Source organism: Stegostoma tigrinum, chromosome 6 (assembly GCF_030684315.1).
Source record: "Stegostoma tigrinum isolate sSteTig4 chromosome 6, sSteTig4.hap1, whole genome shotgun sequence".
NCBI classification, from domain to species: domain Eukaryota; kingdom Metazoa; phylum Chordata; class Chondrichthyes; order Orectolobiformes; family Stegostomatidae; genus Stegostoma; species Stegostoma tigrinum.
This window is the reverse complement of record NC_081359.1, coordinates 44,812,221-44,839,520: the sequence shown is the minus strand read 5'-3', so window position 1 is coordinate 44,839,520 and position 27,300 is coordinate 44,812,221. Positions and strand designations below refer to the sequence as shown.

Below are 27,300 nucleotides of genomic sequence, written 5' to 3'. Positions count from 1 at the left end.
ATTTTTTAAAATTATGTGCTGGTCAGTAGGGCGATTGGTAAATTTTTTTTCATTTCATTTATCTATTATATGATATTATAGTAGGACTAAGCTAAGCTTTAAGAGTAAAAACGGCAAAAGATCCCTGACCCATGTTATGCTCCTCTTGCTAAATGTGGGAGCCCAGGGACATGGCTGATGTCCCTGAGTCCTATGAGTGCAGGAAGTGTGTCCAGCTACAGCTCGATTAGACCTCATGATGGCTCTGGATCTGTGGATGGACTTACTTGAGAGCATCCGGGATGCTGAGGAAGTCATGGATAGCACGTTGAGCAAATTGATCACACCACAGATTAGGATTGCTGAGGGAGAAAGGGAATGGGTGATCAAAAGGCAGAGAAAAAGCAGGAAGGCAGTGCAGGTGTCCCTTGCGGTCATCTCCCTCCAAAACAGGTATACTGGTTTGGATAATGTTGGGAGCAATGGCTCACCAGGGGAAGGCAGCAGTAGAGAGATTAAGAGGGCAAAGACAGGACATGAGACATTGCTGGCAAACAGGGTTAAGGAAAATCCCAAAGCCTTTTATTCATATATAAAGAGCAAGAGGGTAACTAGAGAAAGGATTGGCCCACTGAAGGACAAAAAAGGAAGTTTTGCGCTGAGTCAGAGAAAATGGGTGACATTCTTAACGAGTACTTTGCATCGCTATTCACCAAGGAGAGGGGCATGTCGGATGTTGAGGTTAGGGATAGACGTTTGCTAACTCTAGGTCAAGTTGACATAAGGAAGGAGGAAGTGTTGGGTATCCTAAAAGACATTAAAGTGGACAAGTCCCCAGGTCCGGATGGGATCTATCCCAGGGTCCTGAGGGAAGCGAGAGAGGAAATAGCGAGGGCTTTAACAGATATCTTTGCAGCATCCATAGACACGGGAGAGGTCCCGGAGGACTGGAGACTTGCTAATGTTGTCCCCTTGTTTAAGAAGGGCAGCAAGTATAATCCAGGTAATTATCAACCGGTGAGCCTGACGTCAGTGGTAGGTAAGCTACTGAGGGATAGGATATATTCCCATTTGGAAGAAAATGGGCTTATCAGTGATAGGCAACATGGTTTGTGCAGGGAAGGTCATGTCTTACCAACTTAATAGAATTCTTTGAGGACGTGACAAAGTTGGTTGATGAGGGAAAGGCTGTAGATGTCACATACATGGACTTCAGTAAGGCGTTTGATAAGGTTCCCCATGGCAGGCTGATGGAGAAAGTAAAGTAGCATGGGGTCCAGGGTGTGCTCGCTAGATGGATAAAAAACTGGCTAGGCACACGAGACAGAGAGTACTAGTAGAAGGGAGTTTCTCAAATTGGAGACCTGTGGCCAGTGGTATTCCACAGGGATCTGTGCTGGGACCACTGTTGTTTGAGATGTATGTAAATGATTTGGAGGAAGGTGTAGGTGGTCTGATCAGCAAGTTTGCAGATGACACTAAGATTGGTGGAGTAGCTGATAGTGAAGGGGACTGTCAGAGATTATAGCAGAATATAGATAGACTGGAGAGTTGGGCAGATAAATGGCAGATGGAGTTCAATCCGGGCAAATACAAGGTGATGCATTTTGGAAGATCAAATTCAAGGGCGAACTATACAGTAAATGGAAAAGTCCTAGGGAAAATTGATGAACAGAGAGATCTGGGTGTTCAGGTCCATTGCACCCTGAAGGTGACAATGCAGGTCAATAGGGTGGTCAAGTAGGCATATGGCATGCTTTCCTTCATTGGACGGGGTATTGAGTACAAGAGTTGGCAGGTCATGTTGCAGTTGTATAGGACTTTGGTTCGGCCACATTTGGAGTACTGTGCGCAGTTCTGGTCGCCACATTACAAAAAGGATGTGGATGCTTTGGAGAGGGTGCAGAGGAGGTTCACCAGGATGTCGCCTGGTATGGATGGTGCTAGCTATGAAGACAGGTTGAGTAGATTAGGATTATTTTCATTAGAAAGACGGAGATTGAGGGGTGGACCTAACTGAAGTCTACAAAATCATGAGGGGTATAGACAGGGTGAATTGCAAAAAGCTTTTTCCCCAGAGTGGAGGACTCAATTACTAGGGGTCATGAGTTCAAAGTGAGAGGAAGAAAGTTTAGGGGAGATATGCGTGGAAAGGTTTTTTACACAGAGGTTGGTGGGTGCCTGGAATGCGTTGCCAGCAGGGATGGTAGACGCAGACACGTTAGCGTCTTTTAAGATATATTTGGACAGGTACATGGATGGACAGGGAGCAAATGGACACAGGCCGTTAGAAAATAGATGACAGGTTAGACAGAGGTTCTTGATTGGCGTAGGCTTGGAGGGCCGAAGAGCCAGTTCCTGTGCTGTAATTTTCTTTGTTCTTTGTTTGCCAGGTTTATGGCAACATGACTGGCTCTGCTGTACAGAAGGGCAGGAAAAAGAGTGGAAGGGCTATAGTCATAAGGGATTAGACTACAAGGGGAGTAGATTGGCGGTTCTGTGGTTGAAAGAGAAACTCCCAAATGGAATGTTTCCTCCCAGGTGCACGGGTCTGGGATGCCTCAGATCGACTGTAGGACATTCTGAAGTGGGGGGGGGGGGGGGTGAACAGCCAGCTGTCATGGTGCATGTAGGCACCAGTGATATAGGTAATACATGGGATGAGGTCCTACAAGCAGAATCTAGGGAGTTAGCAGCCAAGTTAAAAAGTAGGATATCAGAAATAGTAATCTCAGGATTGCTACCGGTGCCACGCGCAAGTCAGGGTAGAAATGAAGGATAAATGAGTGGCTGGAGAGATGGTGCAAGAGGGAGGGGTTCAGATTTTTGGGAAATTGGGACCAGTTCTGGGGGAGGTGGGACTATTTTGGGCCGGCACGGTGGCTCAGTGGTTAGCACTGTAGCCTCACTGCGCCAGGGGCCTGGGTTCGATTCCAGCCTCGGGTGACTGTCTGTGTGGAGTTTGCACATTCTCCCCGTGTCTGTGGGGGTTTCCTCTGGGTGCTCTAGTTTCCTCCCACAGTCCAAAGATGTGCAGGTTAGGTGGATTGGCCATGCTAAAATTTCCCGTAGTGTTTGGGGTATGTGGGTTATAGGGGAACGGGTCTGGGTGGGATGCTTCAAGGGGCGGTGTGGACTTGTTGGGCCGAAGGGCCTGTTTCCATACTGTAGGGAATCGAAGATAATCTAATTACAAATTGGATGGTCTACACCTGGGCAGGACTGGAACCAATATCCGAGGGGGTGCTTTTGCTAACGCTGTTGGGGAGGTTTTAAACTAACGCAGAAGGGGAATGGGAATCAAATGGGGAGGATATTGGACAGTAAGGAGGTAGTAACTAAAGCCTGTAAGGAACTAGATAATGAAGTCAGTATGACTAAGGGGAAGAGGAGACAGACAGCAAATGACTAACGCAAAAGGGACAGGTGGTCTGAGGTGCATGTTTTTTGACGTGAGAAGTGCATTGGGTACGGCAGATGAACTTAGGGCTTGGATTAGTACCTGGGAATATGATGTTATTGCTACTACTGAGACTTGGTTGAGGGAATGGCAAGATTGGCAACTAAATATCCCAGGATATAGATGCTTCAGGTGGGATAGAGAGGGAGGTAAAAGGGGTGGAGGAGTTGCACTACTGGTCAAAGAGGATATCACAGCTGTGCTGAAGGAGGGCACTGTGGAGGACTCGAGCAGTGAGGCAATATGGGCAGAGCTCAGAAATAGGAAGAGTGAGGCTGCACCATAGACCTCCCAACGGCAAGCATGAGATAGAGGTACAAATATGTAGACAGATTATGGAAAGCTGTAGGGGCAACAGGGTGGTGGTGGGTGGGAGGTTTTAATTTTCCCAACATTGACTGGGATTCACCTAGTTTTAGGGGTTCAGTTGGAGCAGAATTTGTAAGGAGCATCCAGGAGGTTTTCATAGAGCGGCATGTAAATAGTCCAACACGGGAAGGGGTCACACGGGACCTGGTGTGGGGGAATGAGCCCAACCAGGTGGTTGAAGTTTCAGTAGGGAATAGGGATCACAATTCCATAAGTTAGAGAATACTCATGGGCAAAGACGAAGAGTGGTCCTAAAGGAAAAGTGCTAAACTGGGGAAAGGCCAACTGTAGCAAAATTCAGCAGGAGCTGGGGAATGTGGATTGGGAGCAGTTATTTGAGAGTAAATTCACATTTGATATGTGGGAGGCTTTTAAAGAGAGGTTGTTTAGAGTGCAGGACAGACATGTCCCTGTGGAAATGAGCGATCGAAAGGGCAAGATTTGGGAACCATAGATAACAGGTGAAATTGTGAGACTAGCAAAGAGCAAAAAGGAAGTATAGATAAGGTCTAGGTGACTGAAAACAGACGAAGCTTCGGAAGAATATCAGGAAAGTAGGATCAATCTGAAAGGCGGAATTAAGAGGGCTAAAAGGGGTCATGGAATATCCTTAGCAAACAGGGTTAAGGGAAATCCCAAAGCCCTTTATTTGTAAATAAGGAGCAAGAGGGTAACTAGAGAAAGCGTTGGCCCACTCAAGGACAAAAGATGCAAGTTATGTGAGGAGTCAGAGAAAATGAGTGAAATTCTTAATGAGTACTTTGCATCGGTACTCACCAAGGAGAGGGACATGACAGATGTTGAGGGTCGGGATACATGTTTGACTAGTCTAGAGTCAGCAGGAGGGGAGAAACGTTGGGTATTCTAAAAGGCATTAGGGTGGACAAGTCCCCAGGTGCTGATGGGATCTATCCCAAGTTTTTGAGGGAAGCGAGGGAAGAAATAGCTGGGGCCTTAACAGATATCTTTGCAGTATCCTTGAGCACAGGTGAGGCCCAGAGACCTGGAGAATTGCTAATGTTGTCCCCTTGTTTAAGGAGCGTAGCAAGGATAATCTCGGTAATTATAGATCAGTAAGCCTGACGTCAGTGGTGGGAAGCTGCTGGAGAAGATACTGAGGGATAGGATCTATTTAATTTGGAAGAAAATGGGCTTATTACTGATAGGCAGCATGGTTTTGTGCAGGGAAGGTCATGTCTTACCAACTTGATAGAATTCTTTGAGGAAGTGACAAAGTTGATAGAAGAGGGAAGGGCTGTCGATGTCATACACATGGGCTTCAGTAAGGCGTTTGAGAAGGTTCCCACAATAGGCTAATGGAGAAAGCAAAGTCGCATGGGGTCCAGGGTGTACTAGCTAGATGCATAGACAACTTGTTGGGCAACAGGAGACAGAAGGTTGTAGTGAAAGGCAGTTTCTAAAAATGAAGAACTATGACCAATGGTGTTCCACCGTGATCCGTGTTGGGACCACTGACACTAAGTTTGATGGAGTATCAGATAGTGAAGGGGACTGTCGGGGAATGCAGCAGAATATAGATAGATTGGAGAGTTGGGCAGAGAAATGGCAGATGGCATTCAATCCAGGAAAATGCAAGGTGATGCATTTTGGAAGATGTAACTCAAGAGCGAACAATACTATAAATGGAAAAGCTATGAAGACAGGTTGAGTTGATTAGGATTATTTACATTAGAAAGACGGAGGTTGAAGGGGGACCTGATTGAGGTCGACAAAATCATGAGAGGTGTAGACAGGGTGGATAGCAAGAAGCTTTTTCCCCCAGAGTAGGGGACTCAATTACTAGGGGTCACGATTTCAAGGTAAGGGGGTAAAAGTTTAAGGGAGATATGGGTGGAAACTTCTTCACACAGAGGGTGGTGGATGCCTGGTATGCGTTGTTAGCGGAGGTGATAGAGATGGGCACAACACTGTCATTTAAGATGCATCTAGGCAGATGCATGAATGGGCAGGCACCAGAGGGATACAAATCCTTGGAAAATAAGTGACAGGTTTGGATAGAGGATCTCATTCAGCGCAGGCTTGGAGGGCCGAAGGGCCTGTTCCTGTGCTGTAACTTTCTTTGTTCTTTGTTATTTGGAGCACATTCTTTTATCCTGGGCACCTAACTTTAGCAGGAATTTGAAAGCTTTAAACAGGGTGTGGGGAAGAATGAAAATGATTCCAGGAATGAGGGACTTCAATCATTTGTATAATTGGACAAGCTGGCATTTTTTTGCCTTAGAGAAGTTTGACAGGGAATTTAATACAGGTGCTCAAAATCAGGGTGTAGAAAGCAACAATAGAAATTATTCCCACAAAATTTAAGGAGATTGTCAAAAAAACAAAGGCAACTGGAAGAAGCATTTTTTCCCCAATGGAGCTAGTTAAGGTCTTGAATGCATGATCTAAAAGAGTGGTGAGTATCATTTTAAACATCACTGTCTGTAGGTAATTAGACAAGTCCCCAGTGGGAAAATAACTTGCAACAATTGAGCAAATACAGCTATGATAGAAAAACATTGCTCTTGCAATGTTTGATGAGATGAATATGCACTTTCTGTGCTATTTTCTTGCTCTAATTTTCATGTTCTATAAGTAGAAATTCAATGGAATTTAATTAAAATACAAGGATTCAAATAAAGAAATGCTAATTAAGTGGTCGTTGTCTTACAATAAGCAGGCAGTTTAGAGATCACCAAGCTTGGATACAATGTCTAACCCCATGTTTGACTAGCGTAACTACTGTTTTACTCTGAACTCCCAAAATAATATCGCCTCTTCCTAAACTAGCTTATCAATCACATTAGATTAGATTCCCCACAGTGTGGTGACAACAAGTCCACACTGCCCCTTGATGCATCCCATCTCCCTATAACCCACACACCCCTGAACATTACGGGCAATTTAGCATGGCCAATCCACCTAACCTGCACATCTTTGGACTGTGGGAGGAAACCCATGCAGACATGGGGAGAATGTGCAAACTCCACACAGACAGTTGCCTGAGGCAGGAATTGAACCCGGGTCCCTGGTGCTGTGAGGCTGCAGTGCTAACCACTGAGTCACCGTGCTTTTGTCAAAAACCTTTGAAGGAATACACACAGATTGAGATTAGTTATAAACTCATCAGCCGTGATACAGTTCACCAACAGTGCAGACATGAAGGATTGAATAATTTAATCCTGTTCCTTATGTTCTTCGAATGTGGTTATTTTGGCATTTACACCTTTAGGAATTACAGTGCAAGCAACTAATAACAGTTTCATTTTGTCAGGATAAAAGTCTGACACCTACTGGAAGCAACCAAAATCAAATTCTTAACTGAAACCATTTTTCTCACTGACGAAGTTGATCACATTTGTTAACTTTCAAAACACTATCACTTTAATGGAGATTCTATTTGTGCAGATCTGATTAAAGCAGTGAAACAAGACCATACCTACTTGTCCCACAATCTACTTTCATAGGACAGCAAAAACAAAAACTTTTGTTAAATTTAGCAAAGGGATCACGTGACAATTAACTTTTCACAGGGTTTAAAAATCTGACATAATTTAATGCCTGATGTATGATGTGCACAGTTTAGAATTTGCCTGATGCAATCACAGTGCTTAATAGAGACAAGTCCTTTCAAAAATAATTCGGTGAAGCTCTACTTCTACACATAGTTTTTTTTAAACAAAAGCATAGACACAAGAAGCAAATGCTAGAGAAACACAAGCAATAACAAATCAGAATGGGGAAAGATCTATACCAGCATTGTCTTTGCTGGCACTATCTAATTCCTAAGAAAACCTTCTGTCAAAACTGTACAAATTCCATTTTAATTTGCAATAGTAGGAAAGCAGGAGGAACGGATAATGTCCAATATCTTGTAAAGATCTTTTTTTTTATTTATTTTGGATTCTACATTAAAATGGGTAAAAGGGCTCTCTTAAGCCAAAAACTGTGAAAGGACTTGCTGTGCTTTTAAAAACAAGCTATTCGAACTTATCACAAGTTGCGTTTACACTGTTGTTTTGCTCAAACAGTGGGGGAAGTGATCAAAACTCCACTGCATTGAGGTTGTATGCACACAGAGAGAGCTTCACCCAGTGACAATTTGCTGATTTATTCATTCAGTTGGTACCTGTTGTGGATAGCAGAAGTCATGACAAAATAGTCACTGGCCCGTGGGCAGGTGAAAAGTTTGGGTGTGAATGACACAGAAAAAGAAGCCTCCAGGCTGCAGAAAAGAGATCCAGGAGACAGCCTCACAGACTGCCAGTTATTCTACCATATCAGCTCTGGTTAACTGTTACCTCTAACCAGTGACTGAAAGTCTTGACAATTTGTGTGCCCACCCACACTGCAGAACAGAACGTCTTGGAAAGCAAATGCAAGATTTCACTGGATCACATGGACTGATTGCATTAACTATGTTTCCCAATGTGTCTATATGCATGGGACATTTTAAGAAAAGGGTTATAAATATATCTAGGAGGGCGATATGTTGATATTTGTGTTTGCATGTGGTTAGAAGTGATTTTTTTAATATAAATAATTCTAGTTCAGTACAGAAACCTTTTTTTCAGTTAATCTGAGTCCAGACAAGTAAATTCAATACTTCAAGTCCTTCAACTAAATCATCATAACTCTCAGAAGTCAGAATTTTACACAACAGCAAGGGACCATTTAAACCATCTTGTCTTTACAGACTCCTGAAAGAATTACCTAACCAGTCCCATTCTCCCACTATACCTCTTTGCTCTCTGAATTCATCACTTTCAAATATATATCCATCTCACTTTTGAAACTTCCACCACTGTCCTAGGCAGCCGGTTCCAAATCCTAACTTTCAGTAAATTAGTTTCACCTCCTCTCACCCTGAACTTTCTTACTGACAATCTTGAAATTATAACCCCCAGGCATACCAATTAGTGGAAACAGAATATCCTTCTTCACGCTGTCAAAATTGTTCATAATTTCTAAAATCTCAATACGGTCACCTCTTAACGATAGAATCCCAACATTGTGAAAAGAAGCCATTCAGCCCTTCAAGTCTGTATCAATTCTCCAAAGCCATCCCACCCAAACTCTACCCCTATCCCCACATTTACCATAATTAAACTACTTAGCCTGCACATCACTGGACATTATGGAGCAATTTAGCATGACCAATCTAACCAACCTGCACATCTTTAGACCATGGGAGAAAACCAGTGCATCCAACAGAAATCTGACGGAGACACAGAAAGAACGTGTAAACGCTACACAGTCGGTCAAGGCTTGAAACGAGCATGGGTCCCTGGTGCTGAAAGGCAGCAGTGCTAACCATTGAGCCACCTTGCTTCAATGATCCAAGAAAAATCAGTCTAATTCACCAGTCTTTCCTTGTATCTCAAAACACCTCAAAGAACACTGGCCACCCTACCCTGTGTTAGAAATGCATCAGAACTGACTACAGGGCTCTTATGACCTCTTGGAATGAGGATTGCACACAAACCAACAGTCACACTTAATCAGTTACTCTCAAAAACAAACGATCCCATACCTACAATCAGCAGGATAGATGTGACATATAAAATACCCTGCACCAAATGAGAATCACACTACGTAGGACAGATGGGCAGGAAACTCACCATCAGACTACATGAGCACCAACTCACAGAAAAACGGCACAACCAACTTTCCCTTGTTTCAATATATTCTGACATAGAAGGGCATCCAATTTGACTAGGACAAAGCATCAGCACAAGCAAGACAAAGACAAACACGGGAATTCCTGGAGGCCTGGTTTTGAACCACCAATGCAATTAACAAACATGTTGAAATAGATCCATCTACAAACCACTATGGTACAAAACCGGAAAAAAGACTGTTCACCATGACAGACCAGAACAACAGTGCATCAATGGAGGCTACACAGTACTGGTGACATCACCTAGGAGGGAGATGAAACGTTTGCATAAAAAAGACAGCTCAGCGAACCAACAACTCCAACCAATCCTTGGTAAACACCAATATCAATTCATCTCAAATCTGAGAAATCCCCATCTATACTTACCCTCCGTTTCCCATCTTTGAGCCAACTGTTAATCCATGTTGCCAAGAACCCATCAGCCATTTCAAATTTGCTAATGAGCCTAGGGCACTGTATCAAATGCTTTCTGAGAGTCCAAACTATACATCATCAACAGCACTACCCTCATCCACTGCTTGTGTCACCTTGTCAAATAACTCAATTAAATTTGTCAGAAATGACCTGCCCCTGACAAAACGTTGCTCACTGTCTAGTATCAATTCACTTTTGTCTAAGTGTACATTTACCTTATTTCACATTATGGCGCCCATCAGCTTTCACACTATTGACATCCAGCTGACAGATTTGTAATTTCGTGAGTTATCCTTTGATCCTGTCTTTAACATTGGTGTCATATTTGCGATCCTCTAGTACCCTGGGACTAACCCTACGTTAGAAAGACTTGGAAAATTTCTGTCAACAGCTCCACAATTTGCTCTTTTAAGTTTTTTAGGATCTAGAATGCATCTCATCTGGGCCTAGCAATGTCTCTATCAGGGCTGCTGCCAGCCTTTTCAGCAGCTTTTCTTTATCTATCACTATACTGCTCAGTTGCTTAACACCTACATTTTCATCTGAGCCATTGTCACCATCCTTGAATTTGCTAAAGACAGAAGTACATTTAGTAACTCTGCCATATGCTTTGCTTCAGCAAGCAGTTTAACCTGCTTTTTCTTTGTGGCCTACAGTATCCATCACTAATCTTTTACTATCCATATTAATTTACCATTAATGATTGTGTTAACACCAAGAATGCGGCTGAAGTATCAGTGCTTTTTCCCAACTGGTGACAATCTCCCAGCTTCAGAAATCACATTGACAAGGCTGTTCAGCTGCAGATCAGGCATTAATGTAAACACAATTCAGCCTTTTTCACACTCAGCTAGACATGCTATTAATTCACCTTTATCATGCACTAAGCCTAGCGTAGGAAGGGCCATCACATTTGAATAATACCATAAGATCATAAGAAATAGGAACAGGAACAAGCCATTTGGCCTCTTGAATCTGCTGTGCCATTCACCAGAATCATGGCAGATCTGATACTCAAGTCCACTTTCCCAGCTTTTCCCTGTAATCCTGTTTCCCATAATGATAAAGAATCTATTTCAGCCTTAAATAAGTACAAGGGCTCTGTCCCACATCTGTCTGCGAAAAGAGTTCCAAAGGCGCTCAGCTCTCAGCACAAATTCCTCCTCATCTCAGTCTTAAATTGGTGGCCCTTTATTCTGACACTATGCCCTCTCATCCTTGAATCTCCTATGAGGGAAATCCTCTCAGAATTTACTCTGTCACACCCCCTAACAATAACGTTTCTGTTTAGCCTTTATTCAATAGATAATCTCTCCATACCAGGAATCATCCTCATGAACCTTGTCTGAACTGCCTCTAATGATATCTTTGATTAAATAAATGGACCAAAGGCTCACAGTATACCAGAGATGGTCGCATCAAGACCTTTTACAGCTGCAGTAATATTTCTCTACTCTCAGAGTCAGAGTCATACAGCATGGAAACAGACCCTTCAGTCCAACCAATCCAACAGAATCCCAAACTAAAGTAGTCCCACCAACCTGTTCCTGGCCCCCAAAACCTTCAAAAACTTTTCAATTCATGCACCTATCCAAATGTCTTTTTAATGTGGTAATTGTACCCACATCCACCACTTTACACACAAACCATGCTGTGTGTAAAAAATATTGATTTGTGTCTTTTTTAAAATCTCTCTCCTCTCACCTTAAAAATGTGCTCCCCCACCCCAGTCTTGAAAGTCCCCAATCCTCGGGAAAAGGCAGTCCCTATTAATTCTATCTGTGTCTTTCATTATTTCATAAACTTCTATCATGTCTCCTCTCAGCTTCCTACACTCCAGTTTAAAAGAAGTCCCAACCTATCCAGCCTTTCTTATTATCCCAAATCTCCCATGCCCAACATCATATTTGAGCCCCCTTAAAATAAGGTCCAACATTCCATTACCCTTTCCAATCACCTATTGTGCCTGTGTGCTACCTTTGTGTTTTCTATTTGTGTTTCGCACACAAGTACCCCCAAGTCCCTTTGTGTTGCAGCTTTCTGCAGTTTTTCTCCTTGAAATAATACTGCTATTTTGTTCTCCCTTTAAAATGAACATTTGTCCTATTTATCCACATTCCCATTTGCCAACTTTCTGCCCACTTACTTAACCTATCAACACCTCCATATAAACTGTGTTTACCCCTGTCACAGCCTGCCTTTTCATCTATTTTTGTCATCTGCAAATGTGACTACAGTACTTTCACCTCCTTCCAAATCATTAATATGTATTGTAAACAGTTGCAGTCTCAGAACTGATCCCTATGGAATACCCGTAAACAGGTCACAAAACTGTGAAAGAACCCCTATCTTCACTTGATTGATACAATACGGAGCAGGAGGAGCACAGCGTGTCAGACAGCATCCAAGGAGCAGGAAAGTTGATGTTTTGGGTCAGGACCCTTCATCAGTCTGACTCGCTATGCTCCTCTAGCTCCACGTTGTATCGACTGTGACATCCAGCATCTGCAGTCCTTTCCATCTCCCTATCTCCACTCACTTTGTTTCCTACCCATTAGCCAATTCTGTGTTCATGCCAACGTATTACCTCCAACACCATGGGCTCTTATCTTATAACTTAACCTTTTGTACCTTTTCAAACACTTTCTCGAAGTCCAAAAACAACACATTTATTAGTTTCTCTCTATCTGCTCGAAAAACTTAATAAGTTAAATCAAACATAATTTCCCTTCCATAAAACTATTCTGATTCTGTTCAATTAGATTTTAATTTTCAAATGTTCTGCCATTACTTCCTTAATAATTGATTCTAATATTTTTCCAATGGTACAAGTCAGGCTAATTAGCCTGTAGTTAACCAATTTTTGCCTCCTTCCTTTTCTTGCTATTCATTTTTGTGGGATGTGGGCGTCGCTGGCTGGTCAGCATTTCGTGCCCATCCCTAACTGGCCTTGAGAAGGTGGTGGTGAGCTACATTCTTGAACTGCTGCATTCCTCCTGCTGTGGGTTGACCCACAATGCTATTAGGGAGGGAATTCCAGGATTTTGACCCAGCGAAAGTGAAGGAATGGTGACATATTTCCAAGTCAGGATGGTGAGTGACTTGCAGGGAAACTTGGAAGTGGTGGTGTTCCCATATATCTGCTGCCTTTGTCCTTCTAGATGGAAGTGGTCATGGGTTTGGAAGGTGCTGTCTGAGGATCTGTGGTGAATTTCTGCAGGGCATCTTGTAGATAGCACACGCTGCTGCTACTGAATGTCGGTGTTAGAGGGAGTGAATGTTTGAGGATGTTGTGTCAATCAAGCGGCTTGCTTTGTCCTGGATGGTGTCAATCTTCTTGAGTGCTGTTGGGGCTGTAGTCATCCAGGCAAGTGGGGAGGTATTCCATCACATTCCTGACTTTTGCCTTGTAGATGGTGGACAGGCTTTGAGGAGTCACTTACAGATGAGTTACTTACCGCAGTATTCCCAGCTTCTGGCCTGCTCTTGTACCCACTGTGTTAATGTGGTGAGTTCAGTTGATTTTCTGGTCAATGGTAAACCCCAGGATGTTGATAGTGGGGATTCAGTGATGGTAACACCATTGAACATCAAGGGACAATGGTTAGATTGTCTTTTATTTGTGATGGTCATAGCATTTGTGTGGCACGAATGTCACTTGCCACTTGTCAGCCCAAGCCTGGATATTATTCAGATCTTGTTGCATGTGAACATGGACTGCTTCAGTAGCTGGGGAGTCATGAATGGCGCAGGACATTGTGCAATGCTCCACTCTCTAGGCTACGCCTGCACTGTCCATTTCTGCTAGAGCCATAATCCGAAGATCTCAGAAGGAACGGGTTATATCATCAGATCTTGAAAAATTGCATGACAGCAGCAGTGCACATAGCGCTACTGCTGACTGGAAAATACAGGCCATTGTTACACAGGATCTTCAGCACAGAAGCAGCCCTTTAGCCAGAGTTTGTCTACCAAAAATATACCACTAATGACACCAGTCTCACATTGCTGCACTAGGCCCATAGTCTTGAATGTTAAGAAACTTCAAGTGTTCTTTCACGTACTTTTTAAACATTGAGAGGTTTTCGCCTCAACTACAATGCCACGCAAGCATTCCAGACCCCACCACTCTCTCGGTGAGAAAGATTTTTCTCAGATGCCCTCTAAATCTCCTGCCTTTCACTTCAAAATTACACTGACTGGTTATTGACCCTTCAACTAAGGGAGCAGCTGTTTCCTGTTCATCTTGTCCGTATCCTGCAGTGTTATACACTACTATCAGGTCTCCCCCATCAACCTTCCCTGTTCCAAAGAAGAAAACCTAAACTTATTCAGCCTCTCTTTAAGCTGAAATGTTCCATCCCAGACAACATCCTCTTTTGCACCCCGTCCAGAACATTTTCACGATGTTGTGAACAGAGCTTGCATATTGTACTTCAGCCGTGGCCTAACCAAAGTTGTGTATAGCTTCAACATTACAGCGCGTCATAGTCATACAGTAGGATGGGTGAAGAAGGGTGGCAAGGATAATTCAGCTAATTACAGGCCAGTGAGTCTTATGTTAGTGATTGGAGATTATTGGAGAGGATTCTTTGATGCAGGATTTACTCCCACTTGTAAATAAATGGGCATATTAGCAAGAGGCAACATGGTTTTGTGAAGGTGAGGTCGTGTTTCACTAACTTCGCTGAGTTTTTTGAGGAATTTACGGAGATGATCAATGAGGGCAGGGCAGAGGATGTTGTCCACACGGACTTCAGTAAGGCCTTTGACAAGGTCCCTGATGGTGGATTGATACAGAAGACTGCGTTTCTGAATGGTGGGCTTTGACTTTGTCTTTTTCTTCAGCAGAGAGAGGCAGGAGCCGGGTGGAAGTGAAGTCGGAGCAGAGAGGCAGTTGGGAAAGTAAGTGACCGTTATTTAAGCACTTACCTCGAAGCCCCAGGTCCTACACAGTAGGGCCTCCCTCCCTCCCTCCTGCTCTAACCTAATTAAAAGTCCACAGACTCGCAGCAGGAAGAGCGGGAGCGTCGATCAGAGGCTAACAGGTGGGTGAGTCTCTGCTTTAAAGATTAGCAAATAACCACCTTGACCAGCGGAGCCCTCCATTCCTGTTCCAGCAGCAGAAAGAGCGGGAGCTCTAACCGAGAAGGACTCTCGTGTGTTGTTAAGGTAAGGCTTTTCAATTTATATCCTTGTGTATTGTGTAATTGATTAAAAGTTTAATTGCTTAATTGAAAGAGTGTAGCAGAGAAGTACTAGAAAGGATTTAATATATAAGATGTAAAAGTTAACTAAATAAGTAGTAATGGCCGGACAGGTGATGTGCTGTTGCTGTATGATGTGGGAGATGGCTGATCCCATTGTGAACGGCAGCGACCACATCTGCAGCAAGTGTTGGTTGCTGGAAGAACTCCGGATCAGAGTAAATGATCTGGAATCTGAGCTTCAAACTCTGCGGCACATCCGGGAGGGGGAGAGTTACCTGGACACCTTGTTTCTGGAGGCAGTCATGCCCGGTAGATTAAATAACTCAAATTCAGAAAGTGTTCAGGGACAAGGTGTGACTGTAAGTGAGGCAGGTAGGGGGATTCAGAGTTCAGGAGTGCAGGAGCCTCAGCCCTTGACCTTGACCAACAGGTATGAGATTCTTGCTCCATGTACGGATGAGGAAAAGGACTGTGGACAGGATGAGCCAGCTGATGACGGCACCGTGGTGCAGAATTCAAGAGGGGGGGAGCAAAAAGACAGGTAGTTGTTATAGGGGATTCTATTATTAGGGGGACAGATAGTATCCTATGCAAGCCGAATCAGGAGTCCTGCATGGTGTGTTACCTGCCCGGCGCCAGGGTGCGGGACATCTCCAACCGGCTTGAAAGGATATTGGAGCAGGAGGGGGAGGATCCAGTTGTTGTGGTCCACGTTGGGACTAACAAAATAGGCAAAGCTAGGGTAGAGGACCTGTTCAGGGATTATGAAGCACTAGGAAAGCAATTGAAGTACAGGTCCTCAAAGGGTCATAATCTCCGGATTACTGCCTGAGCCACTTGCTAATTGGTATAGGGAAAAGAAAGTTAGGGAAGTAAACACGTGGCTAAGGGATTGGTGTGGGAAAGAGGGATTCCATTTCATGGGGCATTGGCATCAGTTTTGGAACCGGGGGGATCTGTACTGTTGGGACGGTCTCCACCTGAACTGATCTGGAACCAGTGTTCTAGCGAAAAGGATAAATAGGGAGGTCAGTAGGACTTTAAACTTCCAAGTCGGGGGGGAAGGTAAAGTGAAAGAGACAGGGAGTATGGAGTTAAATGGAAAGATAAGCAACAAAATAGCATGTGTACAGGTGGATTTAAGCTCGAGGCAGACTAGGAATACAGCAAAAAGGAAGGATAGCTTAAGACATCTTGGGGTTTCTAACCTCTCTAATAATGATAAGAAAGTTAGCATTAAGGTACTTTATCTAAATGCTCGTAGTATTCGCAACAAAGTAGATGAATTAACAGCATAAATCCTCTTGAATGATTATGATGTGGTAGGTATCACAGAGACATGGTTGCAGGGAGTTCAGGACTGGCAGTTAAACATCCAAGGATTCACAACATATCGAAAAGACAGGGAGGTGGGCAGAGGGGGTGGGGTTGCCTTGTTAGTTAAGAATGGAATTAAATCTACGACACTGAATGACATAGGGTCAGAAGATGTGGAGTCTGTGTGGGTGGAATTGAGGAACTACAAAGGCAAAAACACTATAATGGAAGATATGTACAGACTTCCTAACAGTAATCAGGGCCAGAGGCGCAAGATGCACCGAGGAATATATAAGGCATGTCAGAAAGGCAAGGTCATGGTGATCATGGGGGACTTCAATATGCAGATGGATTGGGTGAATAATGTTGCCGGTGGGTCCAAAGAAAGGGAATTCATGGAATGCTTGCAGGATGGCTTTTTGGAACAGCTTGTGATGGAGCCCACAAGGGAGCAGGCTATTCTGGACTTAATGCTTTGTAACGAACCAGACTTTATGAAAAACCTTAAAGTAAGGGAACTTCGGAGGCAGCGTTCATAATATGGTACAGTCAGTCTGCAGTTTGAAAGAGAGAAGGCAAAATCAGATGTAATGGTGTTACAGCTAAATAAAGGTAATTACAGGGGCATTAGAGAGGAATTGACGAAAATCAACTGGAAACAGAGCCGAGCGGGGAAGACAGTAGAGCAACAATGGCAGGTGTTTCTGGGTGTAATTGAGGACACAGTAAACAGGTTCATCCCAAAGAAAAGAAAGGTTATCTGGGGTGGTATTAGGCAGCCATGGCTGACAAAGGTAGTCAGGAAATATATCAAAGAAAAAGAGATAGCCTATAAAGTGGCCAAGAGCACCGGGAAATCAGAAGATTGGGAAGGCTACAAAAACAAACAGAGGATAACAAAGAGAGCAATAAGGAAGGAGAGGATCAAATATGAAGGTAGGTTAGCTAGTAATATTAGAAATGATAGTAAAAGCTTCTTTCAATTCACAAGAAACAAACGAGAGGCAAAAGTAGATATTGGGCCGCTCCAAATTGATGCTGGAAGGCTAGTGATGGGAGATAAGGAAATAGCTGAAGAACTTAATAAGTACTTTGTGTCAGTCTTCACAGTGGAAGACATGAGTAGTATGCCAACAATTAGGGAGGGCCAGGGGGCAGAGTTGAGTACAGTAGGCATTACAAAAGAGAAAGTGCTAGAAAACCTAAAAGGTCTAAAAATTGATAAATCTCCTGGCCCCGATAGGCTACATCCTAGAGTTCTGAGGGAGATGGCTGAGGAAATAGCAGAGGCTTTGGTTGTGATTTTTCAAAAGTCACTGGAATCAGGCAAAATCCCAGATGACTGGAAAATTGCTGTTGTAACCCCCTTGTTTAAGAAAGGATCAAGGCAAAAGATAGAAAATTATAGGCCGATTAGCCTAACCTCGGTAGTTGGTAAACTTCTAGAATCCATTGTCAAGGATGAGATTTCTAAATTCCTGGAAATGCAGGGTCAGATTAGAACAAGTCAGCATGGATTTAGTAAGGGGAGGTCGTGCCTGACAAACCTGTTAGAATTCTTTGAAGAGGTAACAAGTATGTTAGACCAGGGAAACCCAGTAGATGTTATCTATCTAGACTTCCAAAAGGCCTTTGATACGGTGCCTCACGGGAGGCTGCTGAGCAAGGTGAGGGCCCATGGTGTTCGAGGTGAGCTACTGGCTTGGCTTGAGGATTGGCTGTCTGACAGAAGGCAGAGGGTTGGGATAAAAGGCTCTTTTTCAGAATGGCAACCGGTGACAAGTGGTGACCCGCAGGGTTCAGTGTTAGGGCCACAGCTGTTCACCTTATGTATTAATGATCTGGATGAAGGGACTTGGGGGCATTATGGCGAAGTTTACCAATGATACAAAGATAGGTGGACAGGCAGGTATACTGAGGAGGTGACGAAGCTGCAGAAAGATTTAGACCGTTTAGGACAGTGGTCCAGGAAATGGCTGATGAAATTCAATATGAGCAAATGTGAGGTTTTGCACTTTGGAAAAAAGAATACAGGCATGGACTATTTTCTAAATGGTGAGAAAATTCACAAAACAGAAGTACAAAGGGATCTGGGAGTATTGGTCCAGGATTCTCTAAAGGTTAACTTGCAGGTAGAGTCCGTAATTAAGAAAGCGAATGTAATATTGTCATTTATCTCAAGAGGGTTGGAATATAAAAGCAGCGATGCGCTTCTGAGGCTTTATAAAGCTCTAGTTAGGCTCCATTTAGAATACTGTGTCCAATTTTGGGCCCCACACCTCAGGAAGGACGTACTAGCCCTGGAGTGTGTCTAGCGGAGATTCACACGGACGATCCCTGAAATGGTAGGTTTAACGTATGACGAATGGCTAAGGATCCTGGGATTGTACTCATTAGAGTTTAGAAGGTTGAGGGGAGATCTAATAGAAACTTACAAGATAATGTATGGTTTAGAAGGGGTGGATGCTAGGAAGTTGTTTCCATTAGGCGGGGAGACTAGGACCCGTGGGCACAGCCTCAAAATTAGAGGGAGTAAATTTAAAACTGAAATGAGATGACATTTCTTCAGCCAGAGACTGGTAGGCTTGTGGAATTCATTGCCACGGAGCGCAGTGGAGGCCGGGACGTTGGATGCCTTCAAGGCAGAGATCGACAAATTCTTGACCTCAGAAGGAATCAAGGGCTACAGGGAGAGTGCAGGAAAAGTGGAGTTGAAATGCCCATCAGCCATAATTTAAATGGCGGAGTGGACTTGATGGGCCGAATGGCCTTACTTCCACTCCTATGTCTTATGGACTAGTAGCATTCCTCAGGGATCAGTGATGGGGCCTTTGCCATTTGTAATATATATAAATGATTTGGAGAAAATGTAACTGGTCTGATTGATAAGTTTGCAGTTGACACAAAGGCTGGTGGAAGGGTCGGTTACTAGGGGGGCAGAGGGTTAAGATGCAAGAGGCAAGGTTTAAAAGTGATGTACGAGGCAATTTTTATCACACAGAGGGTTGTGGGTGCCTGGAAGTCTATGCCGGGGCATGTCGTGGAAACAGATACGAGAGTAACTTTTAAAGGATGTTTTGACAAACACAAGAGGAGGTTCGGAATAAAGGGATATGGTCCCTGTAAGGGTGGGGGGGGTGGTTTTAGTTATGATGGGCAGCATGTCAGCACAGGCTTGGAAGGCCAAAGGGCCTGTTCCTTTTCCGTAATTTTCTTTGTTCTTGTTCTTTGACGGTGGGGAAACTACTGGAAGCAATTCTGAGGGACAGAATTAATTTGGAGACAAGATTTAATCGAGAACAGTCAGCAAGGTTTTATTAAGGGGAGCTGACGTATGATCAATTTAACTGAAATTTTGAAGGAGTGACTGGCTGTGTAAACGAGGACAATGCTTTTAACATAACCTATTGAGAACGTAGAACAGAATTGTACAGCGCAGTACAGACCCTTCAGCCCACAATGTTGTGCTGAACTTCTACCCTAAACCTAAGGTCTATCAAACCTCCAGCCCGACCTTATACTATCATCCATCTGCCTATTTAGTAGCCACTTAAATGCCCCTAATGAGTCCAACTCCACTACCCTCTCCGGCAATGCATTCCACATCCTGACCACTCTCTGAGTCATGAACCTACCTCTGACGTCTCCCCTATATCTACCTCCACTCACTTTAAAACTATGCCCCCTCATAATAGCTACCTCCACCCTAAGAAAAAGTCTCTGGCTAGCCACTCTGTCTGTACCTCTGATCATTTTGTATACATCTATCAAGTCACCTCTCATTCTTCGTCATTCTAAAAAGAAAAGCCCTAGCTCTCTCAACTTTTCCTCATAAGACCTTCCCTCCATTCCAGGCAACATTCTGGTAAATCTCCTCTGCATCTTTTCCGACACTTCCACATCTTTCCAGTAACGATGTGACCAGAACTGGACATAATACTCCAGATGTGCCGAACCAGGGTTTTGTATAGCTGGAGTATAACTTCACAGCTCTTGAAGTCAATCCCTTACTAATGAAAGCTAACACACCACACACCTTCTTAATAACTCTATCTACCTGGGTGGCAGCTTTCAGGGAACTGTGGAGAAGTGCCCGAGGTCCTTCTGCTCCTCCACACTGCCAAGAATCTTTCCGTAACCCTGTATTCTGCTTTGAAATTTGTCCTTTCTAAATGAATCACCTCACACTTTTCGGGGTTAAACTCCATCTGCCACTTCTGCATCCTATCAATGTCCCTTTGTAACCTAGAACAGCCCACCGCACTATCCACAACTCGACCCACCTTTGTATCGTCCGTGAACTTACTAATGGACCCTTCCACTCCTACATCCAAATCATTTACAAAAATCACAAAATAGAAGAGGACCCAGAACAGATCCTCGTGGTAGACTACTCATAACTGAGCATCATGGTGATGATTTTCCAACCATTACCTTCCTTTGTTCCAAGGGTCAGCCAATTCTGAATCCAATCTGTTACATTTCCCCCTATCCCATGCCTCCTTAAAGAAACCTTATCAATCTCCTTACTTAAATCCATGTATACCATATTCACTGCTCTACCTTCATCCACATGTTTGGTCACCTCTTCAAATAATTCAATAAGGTTTGAGAGGCACGATCTACCCCTCACAAACCCATGCTGACTATCACAAATCAAACTGTGCCTATCCAAGTGTTCATAAATCCAATTTCTCAGAGCCCTTTCCAATAATTTGCACACCACTGAAGAAAGACTGGCTGGCCTGTAAGTTCTGAGGTTATCCCTATTCCATTTTTTGAACAAGCCACACTCTAATCTTCTGGCATTATACCCGTGGACTGTGAGAACCAAAAGATCATCACCTAAGGTCCTGTGATCTCTTCCCTTGCTTCGCATAGAATCCTCGGATAAATCCCATCAGGCCCAGGGGATTTATCTATCTTCACATTCCTCAAAATTCCTCGTACATCTTCCTGACTAACATCCACCTCCTCAAGGCAACGAGCCTGTTTCACACTGTCCTCCTCTACAACTAGGTCCCTCTCAGTTGCGAATACTGAAGAAAAGTATTTGTTAAGGACTTCTCCTATCTCTTCAGGCTCCTTAGACAATTTTCGTTTGCAATCCTTGATCGGCTCTACCCTTTCTCAGGTCATCCTCTTATTCCTCACATATGTGTAAAAAACCTTGGGGTTTTCCTTGATCCTATCTGCCAAGGTTTTCTCATGCCCCCTTATAGCTCTCCTACACCCTTTCTTCAGCTCCTTCCTAGCTAACTTGTATCCCTCTATTTTCCAATTCTTGTTTCTTCAACCTTATCTAAGCATCCTACCCACTAACCTCATCCCGCGTCCTTGATCTGTCCGTCCTCCCTGGACCGACCTATCCCCTCCCTAACTCCCCACCAACATTCACCTTCACTGGCTCTAACCCCACCTCTTTGACCTGTCTGTCTCCTCTCACCCTATCTTCTCCTTTATCCATCTTCTGTCTGCCTCCCCGATCTCCCTATTAATTTCAGAATCCCCTTCCCCTCCTCCATTTCTGAAGAAGGGTCTCGACCAGAAATGTCAACTTTTCCGCTCCTCTGCTGCTGCTTGACCTGCTGTGTTTATCCAGCTTCACACCATGTTGACTCTGTAGACATATCATTCTCAAACTGCCTTTCAGTAGCTGCTATACTAGCCCTGACTAGCAATGCCGCTCTCCCGCTCTCTTACCGGCTTACTTATTTCTTTTAAAGCATCTAAATCCCGGAACTTCCAACAACCATTCCTTTCCCTGAGATACCCAAGTTTCTGTAATGGCCACAACATCATAGTTCCAAGTACCACCCCAAGCTCTAAGTTCATCCACCTTATTTCTGCTATTTCTAGCATTGATGTATACACTATTCAAACCGTCCCCGGGTCCACAATTATACTCCATCTACCACATTTCTTTATTAACATCCTCACTCCCTGTTGTGTCAGTTGGAAGGCTAAGTACTTCATCTTCTGAATTATAAGTCCGGTTCCCCACGCCTTGCCAATCTAGTTTAAACCATCCCATACAGTTCGAGCAAACCTCCCTCCCAGGATATTTGTGCCCTTCCTGTACAGGTCCCACCTTCCCCAAAATGTGCTCCAATTACCCACATGATGAAAGCCCTCCCTCCTACACCAGCCCTGTAGCCACGTGTTTAGCTGCACTCTCTCTCCTTACCTCATTATCACGTGGCACTGGTTGTAATCCAGGCATAGCTACCCTGTTTGTCCTGGACTTCAGCTTCCAACCTAACTCCCTGTACTTGTTTTTCACATTCTCAGTCCTTTTCTACATCTGTTGTTGGTACTAATGCTTACCACAACTACTGGTTGCTCACCCTCCCCCTTAAGGAGGTCTTGAAGACACCTTCCGAAACGTCACTGACCCTGGCAACCAGGAGGCAACATACCATCCGTTCGTCTCGTTCATATTCACAGAACTGCCTCTAATCTCCCACTACAATTGCTCTCCTATTCTTCATCTTTCCCTTCTGAGCCACAGAGCCAGGCCCTGCGGCTTACCCCTAGTAGGTCATCCCCCAATAGTATCCAAAACAGTATACTATTGTTGAGGGGAACAATCACAGGGGATCTCTGCACTGTCTGTTTCCTTCCCTTCCCTTTCCTTACGGTCACCCAACTGCCTTTGTACTTTTGGAATTCAGTAAGGCTCTTAGATAACAAAGTGTGAATCTGGATGAACACAGCAGGCCAAGCAGCATCTCAGGAGCACAAAAGCTGATGTTTCGGGCCTAGACCGTTCATCAGATGAAGGGTCTAGGCCCAAAACGTTAGCTTTTGTGCTCCTGAGATGCTGCTTGGCTATGCTGTGTTCATCCAGATTCACACTTTGTTATCTTGGATTCTCCAGCATCTGCAGTTCCCATTATCAGTATGGCTCTTGAAAAGGTCTCACATGGGACACCGATAGCGAAGGTAACAGCCAATGCGCACAAGAAAATTTGGCAACTGGCTGAGTGGCAAGAAGCAGAGTGTGACGGCTGAGAGGCCCTCTCCCAACTGGAAGTCTGTATCTAATGAGGTCACACCAGGATCAGCATTAGGGCCCTTGTTATTTGTGATTTATATGAATAATTAACACTTGGATGTTGGAGAGTTGATCAGTACATTCTCAGACAATAAAGAGCTGGTCTCTGATAGAATCCCTACAATGTGGAAACAGGCCATTTAGCCCACTGAGTCCACTCTGACCCTCCAAACAGCATTCTACCCCTCTATCCTATCCCCATTACCTTGCATTTCCCATGGCTAATCCATCTAACCTATGGACACTATGGGCAATTTAGCATGGCTAATCCACCTAATCTGCATACCCCTGGACTATGGGAAAAATCAGATCACCCAGAAGAAACATGTGCAGGCACAGGGAGAATTTGCAACTCCACAAAGACAGTTGCCAGAGGGTGGAATTGAACCCAGGTCCCTGTGAGGTAACAGTGCTGACCACTGAGCCACCAAGCTGCCCACTTGGTTTTAAGTGGTGACGATAGCCTTAAGACAGGATTTAGATGGAAAAGTCAGATGAAATTTGATCTTATTCAGTGTGAGATAATGCACTCGTGCCGAACAAACAAGGCAAGGCAATACATGATGAATGGTAGGACCCTAGGAGGCATAGTGAGCAACGGGATGTTGGTGTGCACGTATGCTGGTCCCTTAAAGTATCTGGACAGATGGATAAAGTGGTGTCCTGAAGAATGCATGAATTTGCAGCAATTTTCCTTTCACTTCAAATTTCCAGCATCTGCAGTATTTTAATTTTATATTTTTAATCTACGAATCATCTGTAAGAATACATGATTTTGAAAAGTGCTGTGAACTTCAAATACATTTACTGTATCCAAAGATTTTTCACAGTTCATGGTGACTTGGCTGAAAGCGAGTAAATGACAAGCAAATCAGATTCTCCTGTCTCAGATTGCCTATAGGTTTTGAAAATCTTAGCAGTGATTGAATATATCATGGGTTCTGGATTGCTGGTTAGGAGGTTTCTTCATGTCTCACTTCTTACCATTTGAGACCAGAACATCCTCTCATCATTCAGAACAATGTCAATATTAAACATACTTTAGGGTATAAAAACATTGAGACTAAAAGAGCCTGCATATTAGATAATTAGTTTACCTTGTCCCAGAAGCACGTGAGATCTTGTACATGGATTGAATTATTCTTTTCACTGTTCTGCACACTCTCTTTGGGCTTTTTAATTTCTTCGAGGATCAAGAATCTCTATTAACAAAACAAATAAAATCAAAATTAACAGCAAAGCAAAAAATATTAATATTGAGGAAACAGGATACCAAATAGTTCTGGTTGCCCTACAATAGAAATTAAACTAGAAAGCGTGCAGAAAAGGTTTATACTAGGATCCTACCTGGGCTGGATAGGCTGGGACCCTTTTCCCCCTAGAGTGTCAGAGACTGAAGTGTGTACTTCTAGAAGTCTATAAAATCATGAAAGGCATAGATAAGGGAGATAGCCGACAGTTTTTGTGCCCCCATAGTATGGAAGCCTATAATGAGAAGCAACTGCTTTAAGGTGGGGAGGGGGGCGGTGGTGGATACAAAAGGGTCCAGAGGGGCAATTTTTTCACAAGGTGCTGGTTAGAGTCTGGAACAGGTTGCCAGAGGTAGCGGCTCAAGAGAGTATAATTACATCATTTAAGAAACATTTAGACAGGTACATGGATGGGAAGGTATGGAGGGATATGGACCAATCACAGGCAAGTAGGACTACTTTAATTGTGAAAAGTTGGCAACATGGGCAAGTTCGGCCAAAGGGTCTGTTTTCATGCTGTAGACTTTATGATTCAGACTCTGAAATAGGTTACAGAAATATTTTAAATATGGAACTTGTAAGTGGAAACTGACACTAATCATGTATTATTTTGCAATGGATGAAACATTTTACATAATTAAACTGAATAAATTAATAGGATAGGATGGCATGGGATGCTGCCATGATGTCACGGTCATGGAACCAGAATTTCACAATGATGTAGCAAAGAAGCAGGCCACTCAGCCCATTATATCTGCACCGACTCATTAAACAGGCATCATGACTTCTCCTGCTTTCTTCCCCATACCCGTGCATGTTATTTTTATCTAAATAATCATCCAAACCCCCTTGCATGCCTCAACTGAACCTGCCACCTTCACAGGCAGTGCATCCCATACTTAGCTACTCAATGTATGAATAAGTTTCTCCTCACTTCATCCTTGCTTCCTTTTGCAAATCATTTCAAATCTATGCCTTCTTGCTGTTGCCCCTTTTGCAAGTCAGAACAACTTCTATTTCCGCTATCTAATCTGCTCAGGATGTTCAAAATCTCCAACAGATCTCTCAACAGTCTTCTCTCCAAGAAGAATTTCAGCTTCTTGAATTTATCCTCATAACTGAAGTTTCTCATGCCTTGAATATTCTTGCAAATGGCTTCTGCGTCTGACCAATGCATTCACATCCTTCCTATAAAAGCACCACCTCAAACTTCTCTGCATTAGAACTTAGCTGCCACCTATATGCCCACTCCATCAACTTGTCTATGTCCTTCTAGACTTTCAAACTGACCTCCTCAGCATTTACAATTCTTCGACATTTTGTGCCAACTGCACACTAAGATTGCCCTGAACACCAAAATCTAGAACATTACTATATATTAGGGACAGCAAGTGTCCCGCTACCAACCTTCGGGGAACTCCACGATGGAACTTCCTCCAGTCCAAAACATATCCATTGAACAGGGGCAGCTTGGTGGCTCAGTGGTTGGCACTGCTGCCTCACAGTGCCAGGGACCTGGATTTGGCTCTACCCTCAGGCAACTGTCTGTGGAGTTTGCACGTTCTTCCTATGTGTGCATGTTTCCTCCAGGTGCACCAGTTTCCTCCCACACTCCAAAGATGTGTAGGCTGGGTGCATTGGCCAAACTAAATTTCTCATAGTGTTCAGGGATGTGTAGGTTAGGTGAGTTATAGGAGGATGAGTCTGGGTGGGATGCTGTGAGAGTCGGTGTAGACTTGTCAGACCAAAGGGCCTGTTTCCAAACTGTAGGGACTCTATGATGGTGATGATGAAAAACATTACCGCTTCCTCACTCTCAGCCAATTTTTGTGTGCATGTTGCTGTTGATCCTTTTATTCCATGTCCTATGGCTCACATTGCAAGTCTGTCATGTGTCACTGTATGAAACACCTTCCGAATGTCTACGTAGACTATTACAACAGTGTTATCTTCATCAAGGTTGTCACCTCTTTGGAAAGCTTCAGCAAGTTAGTTGAACATTATTTTCCCTTTAGAAATCCATGTTGACACTTCCTAATCAAGTCATCTTTTACAGTGTACCCACTGATTCTAAGCCAAATAATTGTGTTTAAAAGCTTCCTCAACGCTAAAGTTAGACCTACACATCTGTGATTGTTGGGCTTATCCTTATAATCTTTCTTTAGCAAGGCTGGAATGTGTGATTTTCCAGTCTTTTGCACCTCAGCAAGTCTAGGAAAGACAAAGATTGTGGCTGGTACCCCTGAAATTTCCATATAGGCTTTCTTAAAAATCCTTGGATGCATTTTCTCTGTCACCATGGCTTGGATTGTATCCCTCTCTTTGCTAAGACAGATGCAAAGCATTCGTTTAACACGTCAGTCATGCAACCTGCTTCCAGGTGTAAATGAACATTTTGGTCCCCAACCAATCTTACTCCTCCTTTTACCACCCAAATCTCAATGGCTGTTCCACAGCTGGAGTTACTTTCATTGCTTTAAGGTGAGATTTTTGCTCCTTTCATTCCTTGGTGAGAAAGTCCTGTTTTTGGAAGAGAAAGAGTGCTCAAACACACAGGTGGAGGG

At 43.6% G+C, this 27,300-nt stretch overlaps 1 protein-coding gene across 4 annotated transcripts in view; it reads right to left on the bottom strand.

Annotated features, from left to right (window-relative positions):
• abcc4 (ATP-binding cassette, sub-family C (CFTR/MRP), member 4) overlaps positions 1-27,300 on the bottom strand; it is a 492,919-nt gene that overhangs the window by 319,586 nt on the left and 146,033 nt on the right. For all 4 annotated transcript variants that reach the window (XR_007247792.2, XM_048533436.2, XM_048533434.2 and 1 more), the window contains exon 9: positions 24,584-24,688. Coding sequence is in view for 3 of the 4 variants with exons in the window: in XM_048533436.2 (XP_048389393.1) it covers positions 24,584-24,688 (105 nt within the window). In the remaining variant the exon portion in view is untranslated. The remainder of the gene's footprint in view (positions 1-24,583; positions 24,689-27,300) is intronic.